The following is a 12,172-nucleotide window of genomic DNA, read 5'->3' as shown; positions in this document are numbered from 1 at the left end:
GACTATGACATATCCTTGAAATGAAATACCAGGCAGTCATGTTTTTGAAAAAGAAGTAGATTTATAAGCACTGATATGGAATGACATATTCAAAAGTGTAGTTGGTAGTGCTGTGGCAGAAAGCAACAGTGGCATGGAACAATTGGTGTTGGTTAAGGGTGTGTGTGTGAGAGAGAGACAAAGACAGAGACAGAGACAGAGAGAATCCATGCAGAGCCTACCTAGAGAAGGATGCACATAAAAAAATGTCAACAGGCAGATGAATGGATAAAGAAGATGTGGTTCATATATACAATGGAATATTATTCAACATAAAAACGAATGAAATAATGTCATTTGCAGCAACACAGATGGACCTAGATATTATCATACTAAATTAAGTAAGTCAGGCAAAGACAAATACCATATAATATCACTAATATGTGGAATCTAAAAAAATGATACAAATGAACTTATTTACAAAACAGAAACATAGACATGGAAAACAAACTTATGGTTATCAAAGTGAGGGAGGGATAAATTACTAGTTTAGGATTAGCAGATACAAACTACCATATATAAAAAGCTAAATGACAAGGTCCTACTGTATAGAACAGGGAAATATATTCAATATCTTGTAATAAACTATAATAGAAAAGAATATGAAAAAGAATATACATATAAATTTACATATGACTGAATCACTTTGCTGTACACCAGAAACTAACACAACACTGTAAATCAACTATACTTCAATTTAAAAAAATAATAACTTAAAAAAAAAGGTGACAGAACTGGTGCTAGGAGAGAAAATGGGAACTGGAAGTCAGGGATGTGAGGGAAATTATTTTTCACTGTTTATTTTTATTTTCTTTGAAATTTTCCCATGTACATATACTTAAAAATATATATCTTAGGGGGGAAAAACCAGGAAACTATGAATATAAGAGAATATTCTTAATTAGATAAAGGTTATCTATCTCAAACCCACACCAACAGTCAGACATCAGAGTGACACATTAGAATCAGTCCCATTAAATTCAGACATAAAATAAGGATATGTACTATTTGTGCTAATATTCAAATTGTACCTGGTGCAATAAGATGAGGGGGAGGTATAAATGCTAGAAATGATAAAAATTATCACTTTCACAAATGGTATAATTATCCACATAGAAAATCCAAAAGAATCAACTGAAAAATTATTCGAACTTTTTAAGTTTATTAGAATATTTTTTATGTATTGTAAGAAGTTTATCCAGGTAGTCAAATAAATATAAGATTCACATACAGAAATCAGTAGCTTTTTTATGCATCAGACAAAACCAACCTAAAAGTGTAACTTAAAAACACACACACACACACACACACACACACACACACACGCATTCAAGATAGCCACATTTCAAAATATACAGGAATAAACACAGAAAAGAAACATACCATACTTATGTAAAAAGAGTTATAAAGCTTTACCAAAGAACATAAAATAAGATTTGAATAAATGGGGAGATACACCACGGTATAAAGATGTCAATTCTCCTATAAATTAATATCTAAATTCAGGGAAGTTCCTATCAAATTGCCAGTGGATTTACTTGACAAACTTATTCTAAAATTCATCTATAAGAAAAATATTTAAATAGAAACAAGAAAATTTTGATATAGAATGATGGTGACATTGCTCATTTAAAGGGCAATATAAATGGCCCCTGAGTGGGAAAAGATGGCCAACTTCACTAATAATCAGAGAAATGCAAAATAAGAAAATAACAAGATACCATTTTTTTGTCCTTAAATATCCTGAAATATCTAAAAGATAATTTGAGGGGGGAGAGAAACAGAAACTCACAGATACTGTAGATGGAAGTTTAATTGTTCCAGTCTGTTTTGAAGGTGGTTTGGCGGTGTTTATTAATACTCTGTGCCTATGGGCCAACTTGGCACTAAGAAGGTAACTTTCAGAGATGACTCCAGAGCACATTTAAACATGCACCCAAAGAGCCCGATAAAGCATGTTCATGTAGCACCACGTCTGACAGTCAAAAATGAGACACAATTCAAAGGCTCATTAGTAAGATAGTTTTTTAAAACATGGTACATCCATATTAGGGGATACAGTGCAGTAGTTTATTCATACTGACACTGCAAGAACTTCAAGATCAGTTATGTACTTCAAGAACATATGTACTGTGTAACACAGTTTATGTTCAAAATTTCAATGTATTAATAGTTACGCACATGCATGTGATTGTAAAAGCACAGAATAAAAACAAATGGTTAGGGACTTCCCTGGTGGCACGGTGGTTAAGAATCTGCCTGCCAATGCAGGGGACACGGGTTCGAGCCCTGGTCCAGGAAGATCCCACATGCCATGGAGCAGCTAAGCCTGTGCACCACAACTACTGAGCCTGCGTGCCACAACTATTGAAACCTGCATGCCTAGAGCCCGTGCTCCGCAACAAGAGAAGCCACCACAGTGAGAAGCCCGTGCACTGGAAGGAAGAGTAGCCCCCGCTCGCCACAACTAGGAGAAAGTCTGCATGCAGCAACAAAGACCCAACACAGCCAAAATAAATAAATAAAATAAATAAATTTAAAAAAAATGGTTAGCTTACTTCTGGGGACAGGACAAGGATTAGAGATGTGGTGAAATCAAAGGGGACTCCTGCTTTCTCTGTTTGTTTGAAATTTCAAGATAAAAATGTAAGCCTATATTAATTATGTAATTTAAAACCTCTCCCAAAAGTTAATGTGGCAATTTCAAAATTTAAGCACATTTTTGTTGAAAACACATTCATTTAAAATGTGTATGTCATCACGTATCTTTATTTTATAAGGACCCGAATATTTTTCAACCTTATTAAAACCATAAAAATACTTTAAAGGTGGGGGAGTGGCAACATTACCTGTTGCCTTTCTGGTTTCTCTATATAAGGACTTTATGTTTCTTTATGTTATCACTGCAAGAAAACTTCACCTCAGCATTGAGGCACATACAGTCTATATTCTCTAATCCTAAACAAATCTTATGTCAAACCTCAGTGCTGGATCAGAAAATACATACTTTTAGAATGTGTGATGAAATAACAATATTGCAAAACTCATCAGGAATCTTCTGGAAGGGTTAGGGCTCCAGTGGAGAACCGGCCGTTTTGTTAATCGTGAACCTTACTTTTGGATTCTTTTTCAAATACTCTGTATAGCTTTGCTGGGGAATAAATTTAAAAGTGTTCCATAACTCATCATAATGTCTTGGAAAGCGTCTGAAAATTGGGACCACCACAGCTTCCTGATAGACGTATGATATTTGGTTATTTGAAAAGCCATCGAGACAAGATGGAACATAGTCACATGCCCAAAGATTGAAATTTCTTGAAATGTGTTGCCCTTTTTCTGAGGAGATCTTCTTACATCCCAGGCCCTGGAGAAGAATCACAAGAAGGTTAGGAGAAAAATATTCAGGGTCACACAGTTCGGATGTCTTTAGTAAAACCACCTTCATGACATCCTATCTCTAAAAGCACAGTATGACCACCCTTACAAGAAACATCCTTTATCAACCTGTTGAAGGCTATAAATTGACACTCACAACATCCTGGTTCTCAGAGCCTTCCACTCCCACCAAGAGGACTGGACTTCTAGAGACATGGAGGGCAGAACCGGAGAGACCACAGCCTGGACTCCCTGGGACCCCAAGTAGGTTCTCTGCACCCAGGTGGCTCCTCAGCATTTCCACCCCAGGCTGCATCTCCAGCACTCAGTGGGATGGTTCTTACACCGAGAGATCCAAAGATTCTTTCCTATCCCAGAGGATTCCCAATGAAGAAAGCAGCACCTTTGGGTCTCTGATCACAGGCTTCCTCATCAACTCTTACTAATGTGGCCATTAGAAAATTTTAAATTACATATGCGCTCGCAATCTCTTTTCGTTGCCCAGTGCTTTGTTAACCACCACTAACCAGTGCTATCAGACTTTATTTTCTTCAGTGAAACACCACCTCCAGAGAAAAGACAACTGCAGTTATTAGGAAGTCCTTTATATCATGTAAGCTCCCCATCCATTCCTTTGACTCCTCATGGATCCTGGCTCTGCCATCCAGAGACACACACAGGCAATCCGTCCTTCCCATGACAGATCTTCACAAGAAATCTCACAAATCAGACAGTTGATGGGAAAGCACCTTGATGAGCATGAAATTCACAGAAACCTAGGTGGAAGGAAGGCTGGTGCAGATTTTGAAAGCTACGTGGGACTCTGAGAATTTTATGCTTTCTTCTCCCCCCCGGTAACCTGTTATGAGGCTTTAATCTTGTTCCAATTTTGAGGTCAGTCCTCTATCTTCAACATGTCTCAGAAAATCAAGAGCCTTAATGTCGCTTCTCATTTTATTAGCAACTTGGAGAGAAATACTCACAGAGTCGAGGTAGAATCCAGAGTTCTGACAGCTGTGACGATTGTCGTGTACAGAGAAGGGGAAGTTGTTATTCACTGCTTGCTGGAAAAGAGCAAGGGAAGAGATGAAAAGGCACACATCAGAACCCCAGTGTGCTTCCAGAACACACCTACAGGGGCATGGAAGGAAGACGGAGGAGGCAAAGTGACCTCTAAGTAAGAATTAAACCCATCAGGGCTTCCCTGGTGGCGCAGTGCTTAAGAATCCACCTGCCAATGCAGGGGACACGGATTCAAGCCCTGGTCCGGGAAGATCCCACACGCCTCAGAGCAATTAAGCCCATGCGCCACAACTACTGAGCCCACGCGCCACAGCTATTGAAGCCCGTGCGCCTAGAGCCCGTGCTCCGCAGCAAGAGAAGCCACTGCAATGAGAAACCTGTGCACCACACTGAAGAGTAGCCCCGCTCGCCACAGCTAGAGAAAGCCCTCGCGCAGCAACGAAGACACAAAGCAGCCAAAAATAAACAAAATAAATACATTTATTTAAAAAAAGAAGAATTAAATTCATCGACAGCGATGGCACACATGGCACAGGGTGAGGTCTTGGGTGTGTGCATCAGCTCAAGGCTTTGAAACTCAACCTTATTGCCAGATTGCTGAAAATCATAAAAAATTCTCTTTAGGGCTTCCCTGGTGGCGCAGTGGTTGAGAGTCCGCCTGCCGATGCAGGGCACACGGGTTCGTGCCCCGGTCCGGGAGGATCCCACATGCCGCGGAGCGGCTGGGCCCGTGAGCCATGGCCGCTGAGCCTGCGCGTCCGGAGCCTGTGCTCCGCAATGGCAGAGGCCACAACGGTAAGAGGCCTGCGTACAGAAAAAAAAAAAAAAAATTCTCTTTAAAACATGTTATTGAGAGACAAGGAAGGGAAAGTCTGTAGGCATGGAATTGAAAGCTGGAAAAGAATTTTGAGGCCACCTTCTTCTTCTGCCCAATATGGATTCTAGCAGACCAGAGCTCTCTGGTCCAGGGCGGCTAAATGTGAAGTTAACCCTGTTTCTCCCTCCGGCCACCTCATGCCCCTAAAGTTGCTCATGAACTGGCCAGCAAGGAAGAACGTGTGTGTTAAGAACTCTGTCCATAGGGACTTCCCTGGCAGTCCAGTGGTTAAGACTTCACCTTCCAATGCAGGGGGTACAAGTTCAGTCCCTGGTCAGAGAGCTAAGATCCCACATGGCTCACGGCCAAAAAAACCCGGAAACATAAAACAGAAGCAATATTGTAACAAATTCAATAAAGACTTTAAAAATGGTCTACATCCAAAAAAAATCTTCACAAAGAAAAGAAAAGAACTCTATCCATAGAGGAGCCTAACTTTATTGTCTGGACCAGAGGTATTTCCTTCTCAAGACTATCTGAGGTATCGTACTGACCAGCGTATGAGGTAGGATGCTACCAGAGTTTAGGGGTCCAGGGAGAGCAAGTGAGCAGTTCCCTCTGAGAAAGAGTTGTCTGGTGCCAGCGGTGCCACCCCCTTGAAGAGCCAGGGGGGCACACGGCCAGCTCTCAGGACTCACCTTCTCCCGCACTTTGTAGATCAGTGGTAGCTTCTCCTCCACTCTCCGAGATAAACGTGGACTATTGGACTCTTTTAACATGGTACGTGTGATGGATTCTGGTGTCTTTTGCATGTGTCCAATGTGAGGGAACTGGAAAAACAGCACACGCCTTGATTAAAACCAGACACATCTGAATCTCTAAGCCAAGTATCAGGGCTTCCTCTGTAAAGGGATTAAAATGCAATTTGGGTGCTTCTGGCATGCGATGGAAATGGCATAATTTTTGTAATTTTCAAGTATTCTTTCCAAGACAAAAAATATTGTCATGGCCCGAGGCCACCACTGCCGGTTGTTTCAAGTTACAGGGGCCACCCTGCCGCTCGGAGCCTGGAAATGTTTCCGAGGCCTGGTGAGGAGGGTGTGGCCCCGTGAGAGGGAGTTGATGTGCTCTGAGGAGACAGAATGCATTATCTGAGATCTTCCTTGTGGTAAGGGAGCTCTCTGCACTTGGGGCCAAGGATTCAGCCCATGTTCACAGGGGTGAGCCTACCTCCTGCAGCTATGAAGTGGACCTCAGGACACGGGGAAGGGGAGGAGAGAAGGGTCACGTTGAGTCTCCATGAAGCATGGAGAATGGTAGAGGGTGGGAAGATTATTTGGATGGCTGGGGGTGGGCTTTAGCATCTCTCTGTGAACAGAAGGGAAGGAAGCAGGACTGGGCCTAGGGAGGCAGAGTCCCAACAAAGGCCTGGACCAACCCCACAGGGAGCTCTAGACATGGATGCCTTCTCAGAGTCAGCCTGATGGAGTGAGAGGACTGGGCCCCTGTGAGCCTTTGTCAATCAGTCACTGGGTAGAAGAGGATGGTGGGGACCCAGGAAGTGACCTTGGGGCAGTAGCTCTTCTCAGCCACGGAATATCTAGGGGTGGACCTCCCAGGCCACACTTTCAGCAGCTGCGCAAGTAGTCCATTCCCGAATTCCCCCTGAAGAGGGATGCGAGTGGTGCTTGACAGCCTCTGTAGCTCACCCCAATTTTATATAAACAGCGCCTCTTAAAAGCCACCCCAACAAAGTGGACTTTGAAGCAGGGATCTCAAGGGGAGGAATATGACTGGAAATTACAATACAAACAGAAGGCAGGACCGTGACTCTTAGTGAAAATTCCTGAAAAGGGAGGAAGCATAACGTGCTGGGTCACAAACAGTAGATTCAAACGCCCTGAGACCGATCCCAGCTCTCTCTCCCATGAGGTCAGCCTTCCGCAAGAGACTTAATTTTTCCAGGCCCCAGTTTCTTTATCTGTGAAATGGAAATAACAATACTTATTTGATAAGGTAGATGTGATTAAGGGAGAAAATGCACGCACCCAGCGAGTGTTCAATAGCTGTTGGCAGGTTCTATTTTTGCTCACAGCTGTCCCCTCCCTTGTCACCAAACCCACTGTCACACCCAAAGCCAGTCCTTCCTTCTCTTTGGGATTATAACGATATTAGCTAACACTGCCACTCTCTCCCATTCCTTCTCAAGTCATGATATAACTGCACATATAAGTATGGCTTTTGTTTAATTTCTGCACAAGAGTGTGTTTAGTATGCTACTATTTATGTCAAAAGGTAGAGAGATTATGTCATCTATGTGGTATACTTGGTGGGGCATTGTTGGCAGAGAAAAGGAGAACCAATTGTCCAGATGACACATAGCCTCAGAGAGCTCTTGTAAACTCAGTGCTGAGCGGAAAGAAGAAACAAAATGAGATCTATGACCCAACACCATTTATGTAAATAAATAATCCATGCACACAAAACGACAATACATAATTTACAAGAACCCATCTCAGTAAAAGAACTCCCATTATGCACGTGTGAATAGCTGCCTGTGGGGTGAGCAGAGCAGGAACAGGGATCAAGGGCAAGGAGACAACCACACAAATCAACACACCATCATGTGGACGGGCTCTTCCATGGCCAAGCGACAGGGTTACCTCGGAGGAGGGCACCAGGGAAGGAAGAAGACTTTTTTGCCATCGTTTATATGTTTCTTAATGAAGTGCATCTATTAATTGCCTCGTTTTCCCAACGAAAATAATTGTATTTGCTTCTGATTAGAGTTATAATACATGCTTATGGTTTTTAAAAGTTCAAACAATAAAGAAAAACATAAGGAAGGAAGTAGAATTCCCCTGAAATCCCATCACTCTTTTCCCTTAACTCTTTTTTTTTTTTTTTTTAAAGCTGTGTTGGATCTTCCTTGCAGTGCGCGGGCTTCTCATTGCGGTGGCTTCCCTTGTTGCAGAGCACAGGCTCCAGGCATGCAGGCTTCAGCAGTTGTAGCACGCGGGCTCAGTAGCTGTGGCGCATGGGCTTAGTTGCTCCACGGCATGTGGGATCTTCCTGGACCAGGGCTCGAACCCGTGTCCCCTGCATTGGCAGGCGGATTCTTAACCACTGTGCCACCAGGGAAGTCCTCCCCTTAACTCTTTGGTGACCAACTTCGTCATGCATCCTTGTGCAACTGTACACCCATATACATGCATAATTTGCACATATAGGATCATATTATAAATGTGGCTTCAAAAATTATAATTTATAAAATTATAAATCTGACCTTTGTATTTATTTATTTTTCTGATCTCTATTTTACTTTTTTATTTGAATTTTGTCTATTTTTTATACAGCAGGTTCTTATTAGTTACCTATTTTATACGTATTAGTGTGTATATGTCAATCCCAATTCATCCCCCCACCCCACCCACCCTGCTTTCCTTCCTTGGTGTCCATACGTTTGTTCTCTACATCTGTGTCTCAACTTCTGCCCTGCCAACTGGTCCATCTGTACCATTTTTCTAGATTCCACATATATGCGTTAATATATATTTGTTTCTCTCTTTCTGACTTACTTCACTCTGTATGACAGTCTCTAGGTCCATCCACGTCGCTACAAATGACCCAATTTCGTTTCTTTTTACGGCTGAGTAATATTCCATTGTATGTATGTGCCACATCTTCTTTATCCATTCATCTTTCGATGGACGTTTAGGTTGCTTCCATGTCCTGGCTATTGTAAATGGTGCTGCAATGAACATTGGGGTGCATATGCCTTTTTGAATTATGGTTTTCTCAGGGTATATGCCCAGTAGTGGGATTGCTGGGTCATATGGTAATTCTATTTTTAGGTTTTTAAGGAACCTCCATAGTGGCTGCACCAATTTACATTCCCACCAACAGCGCAGGAGGGCTCCCTTTTCGCTACACCCTCTCCAGCATTTGTTGTTTGTAGATTTTCTGATGATGCCCATTCTGACTGGTGTGAGGTGATCCCTCATTGTGGTTTAGATTTGCAATAAATGCCTTTTTATAATTTAATGGTAACTTTTGGTTTCTGTTTCCTTCCCCTTGTTGTCACCCCCACCAACACCCCAGATAACAGTGATAACAATAGTAATGACAATAGCTCTCGTACGGTACTTTACAAACACTCGTACCTACAAAAGGGACTTACACTGCTTTATAAAAATTGGACCATATGATACACACTATTTTATACCTTGCTTTTCTCACTTAACAATATATCCCAGAAATTTTTCAAAATCAACCTATACATTTCTAATTCATATATATTTTTCTAATTCATTATATATTTTTTAATGCTTTTAAACAATTTTTAAGTAAATATAAATAATACGGAGGGCCTCCAGACTCAGAACCTTTCCCTTTTCCCCTCCTCCAATCTGATTTTCCAAGTTATGGAAAATCAGGCCAAGGTGGAGAGTTTTTCTACATCACGAAGGATCCCTGTCACCAGCTAAATGACAACTGACTTGAGTTCATTTGTATTCTGCAAGTCTGTGGACTAAATCACTGTAAAAAAAAAATGTCTCTAGCATTTTAATTTCACTCTTTTAAAATATATACTTAATGGCTATAACATGATAGCTGTGAAATAAACCCTTCTGTTAGATATTGTAACCGTGAAATACAGCTTTTTAACTAGTTGGCAGTGAAATTTTTGCTGCATTCAATCACTCAATGACTGAAATATTAAATAGGAAGGTGAAAGTGTGTGCAGAGAGCCTTTTCTACCTAGTAACAGCCAGATTACCACCAGCAAGGTCAACTGCGAAACGACTGTCACCTCCAATGTGGCAATTCGTCTCCCAAATGGGCTGCTGCTGATGCAAAGCCAACAATTTCTTTAATTTTCCCAACAATTTACTTTGGGAAACTTCACGTCAGCACTATTCTTTTTATGCTCTTAGGTGCCGGCAGCAGAAAGGACCCACACCAAAGGCTCCCCACTTAAACTGGGCCCAGGTACATTCCTGGGACACCAATAGGAGATGCAACGTTCTTTCTCGATTTCTGCCTTATAACAGAACCCTGACTTTGTTTGGGGTGGCAACGTGGTTGGTTAAAAAATACCCCCCCAAACTCCCTTGCATCTAAATTGGCCATGTGACCAGTTGAAATGAAAGCAGAAGTCTGTGGGTGGGGCTCGTGGGAAAGAGATTGTTTCCCCTAGAAAAGGGGGCAAACTTAGCTGACAGCTGCCTTCCATCTATTTATCTGTTGACTTTCCTCTTTCCGGTAAATCCGTTGATTTACCTGCCTGAGTTGACACACTGCACTAAGGATAACAGGACAGGAGGCTGAAAAGAACCTGGGCCTTTGACAACGCCCTAGGGCATCTGTACCAGCCCTGAACTGCCTCCCTCTGGACTGATTGTTACTAGAGAAACACAGACCCCTGTCTGCATAAGGCACCGTAGTCAGCTTTTTATAATATTCAGTCACACACAGCCCTAACTGATACTGTAGGTGATAAAAAGAGGCCAAGCTATTAAGTCTGAGAAGCTTATGTTGTCTCTTCCTAACCAATTAGTGTATGTAGTTCACGTTATTTCCCATTTTACTTTGGCTGCCATGAAACTCAGAGTCAAATGTTATATCCAAATAGCTACTGTTTAGGCCATATGGCCTGCATGTCTATGTGACATATTTTCCCAGTCTCAGCCTCTTAAATTATATTTAAACTGGTTCTGAATTCTTATTTTTATATACTTTACTACTTTATTGTGAATATTTTCCATTCATTACTTTAAATCTGTGTAATGGAGCAGGGTATACAAGAAAGAATATCAGTATAAATATATATCCCTTGGAATCTGTGGGGGATTGGTTCCCCCCATCCCACCGTGGGTATCAAAATCCAAGGATGCTCAGGTCCCTTAGTTGCCCTTCAGTATCCGTGGGTTCTGCATGGTGGACATATATGCATAGATATATTACATATCTACATATGTTATATATTATCTATATAATAGCAAGTATTGAGTGGTTACTATGTTTCCATTGCATTATACTAAGCACCTTTGTATGAATTATCTCATTAATCCCCACCATGGCCTCTAACCTTAGTATATTATGCTTCCATTTAACAGACAAAGAGACTGAGATTTAGAAAGACTAAGTTGCTTAGGGTTTTTAAAGCCTTCAGGCCCAAATTTTCCAAGATGTTTTCCATTTTTCTTTTTCCTTTTAAACAAACAAATTTTTAAAAAAATTTCTATGTATTACTGCCCTAGAAGAGGCTAGTACCGCTATTTTCTGTGATACAACCAGTGGGGAAAAGAAAAGACAAAGATAACCAGCCTCATGGAGTTTATATAATAAATTATATAGTGTGTCAGAAGATAGATGTTATAGAAAAGAGAAAACGCAGAGCGCACACCAGTGACTGCTTAGTGAACAGTCACAAGTTGCCAGCCTGCTGAGCGCTTTACACTCAGATTAATTTCATTTGATCCTCCCAAGGATACTATGAGATTCCCATTTCACAGATGAAGGAACTGAGGCTGGGTGAAGTGATTTGTCAGACGTCATACTACGGTAAGTAGCAGAAGTACCCTGACCACACCCACGTGGCCTGAGAAAGATGAGAGAGGGCATCATCCTTCTTACCCATCTTCCATCCTTGTCTAAAGGTGGGTTGAAGCGTCTCCCTTTGGCCATTTTCTGCAGGAAGCTGAAGGGGGCTGAGGTTGGCTCTCTTATCCCTTCATCGCCTCATGAGTTCTATACCTGGGAAGCCACTCCTCCTTGCTCCTGACCTTTAATTCTCAGCCTCTACCAGGAGGGGAAGTCCGGGAGTGGTCCCTGTTGTCATAGCATCAGAGCCCACCCATCACAATGGGGGAGGAGTGCGGGTGTTCCAAGCCCCCCAAGGGCTCCTGCCTCGGG

At 41.8% G+C, this 12,172-nt stretch overlaps 1 protein-coding gene across 1 annotated transcript; it reads right to left on the bottom strand.

Moving 5' to 3' along the window:
• Positions 1 to 3,106: 3,106 nt before the first annotated feature.
• Positions 3,107 to 11,944, bottom strand: TEX36 (testis expressed 36). Its single transcript, XM_060033522.1, has 4 exons — positions 11,894 to 11,944; positions 5,953 to 6,084; positions 4,398 to 4,478; positions 3,107 to 3,403 (listed from the first exon to the last, which is right to left on the bottom strand). The coding sequence occupies exons 1-4, from the start codon at positions 11,942 to 11,944 to the stop codon at positions 3,107 to 3,109; spliced, it is 561 nt and encodes a 186-aa protein (XP_059889505.1).
• Between the last annotated feature and the right edge of the window lie 228 nt (positions 11,945 to 12,172).

This window comes from Delphinus delphis, chromosome 16 (genome assembly GCF_949987515.2).
Source record: "Delphinus delphis chromosome 16, mDelDel1.2, whole genome shotgun sequence".
In the NCBI taxonomy this organism is placed as follows: Eukaryota; Metazoa; Chordata; class Mammalia; order Artiodactyla; family Delphinidae; genus Delphinus; species Delphinus delphis.
The sequence above is the reverse complement of the archived record's forward strand: the minus strand, read 5'-3'. Positions and strand labels throughout refer to the sequence as shown.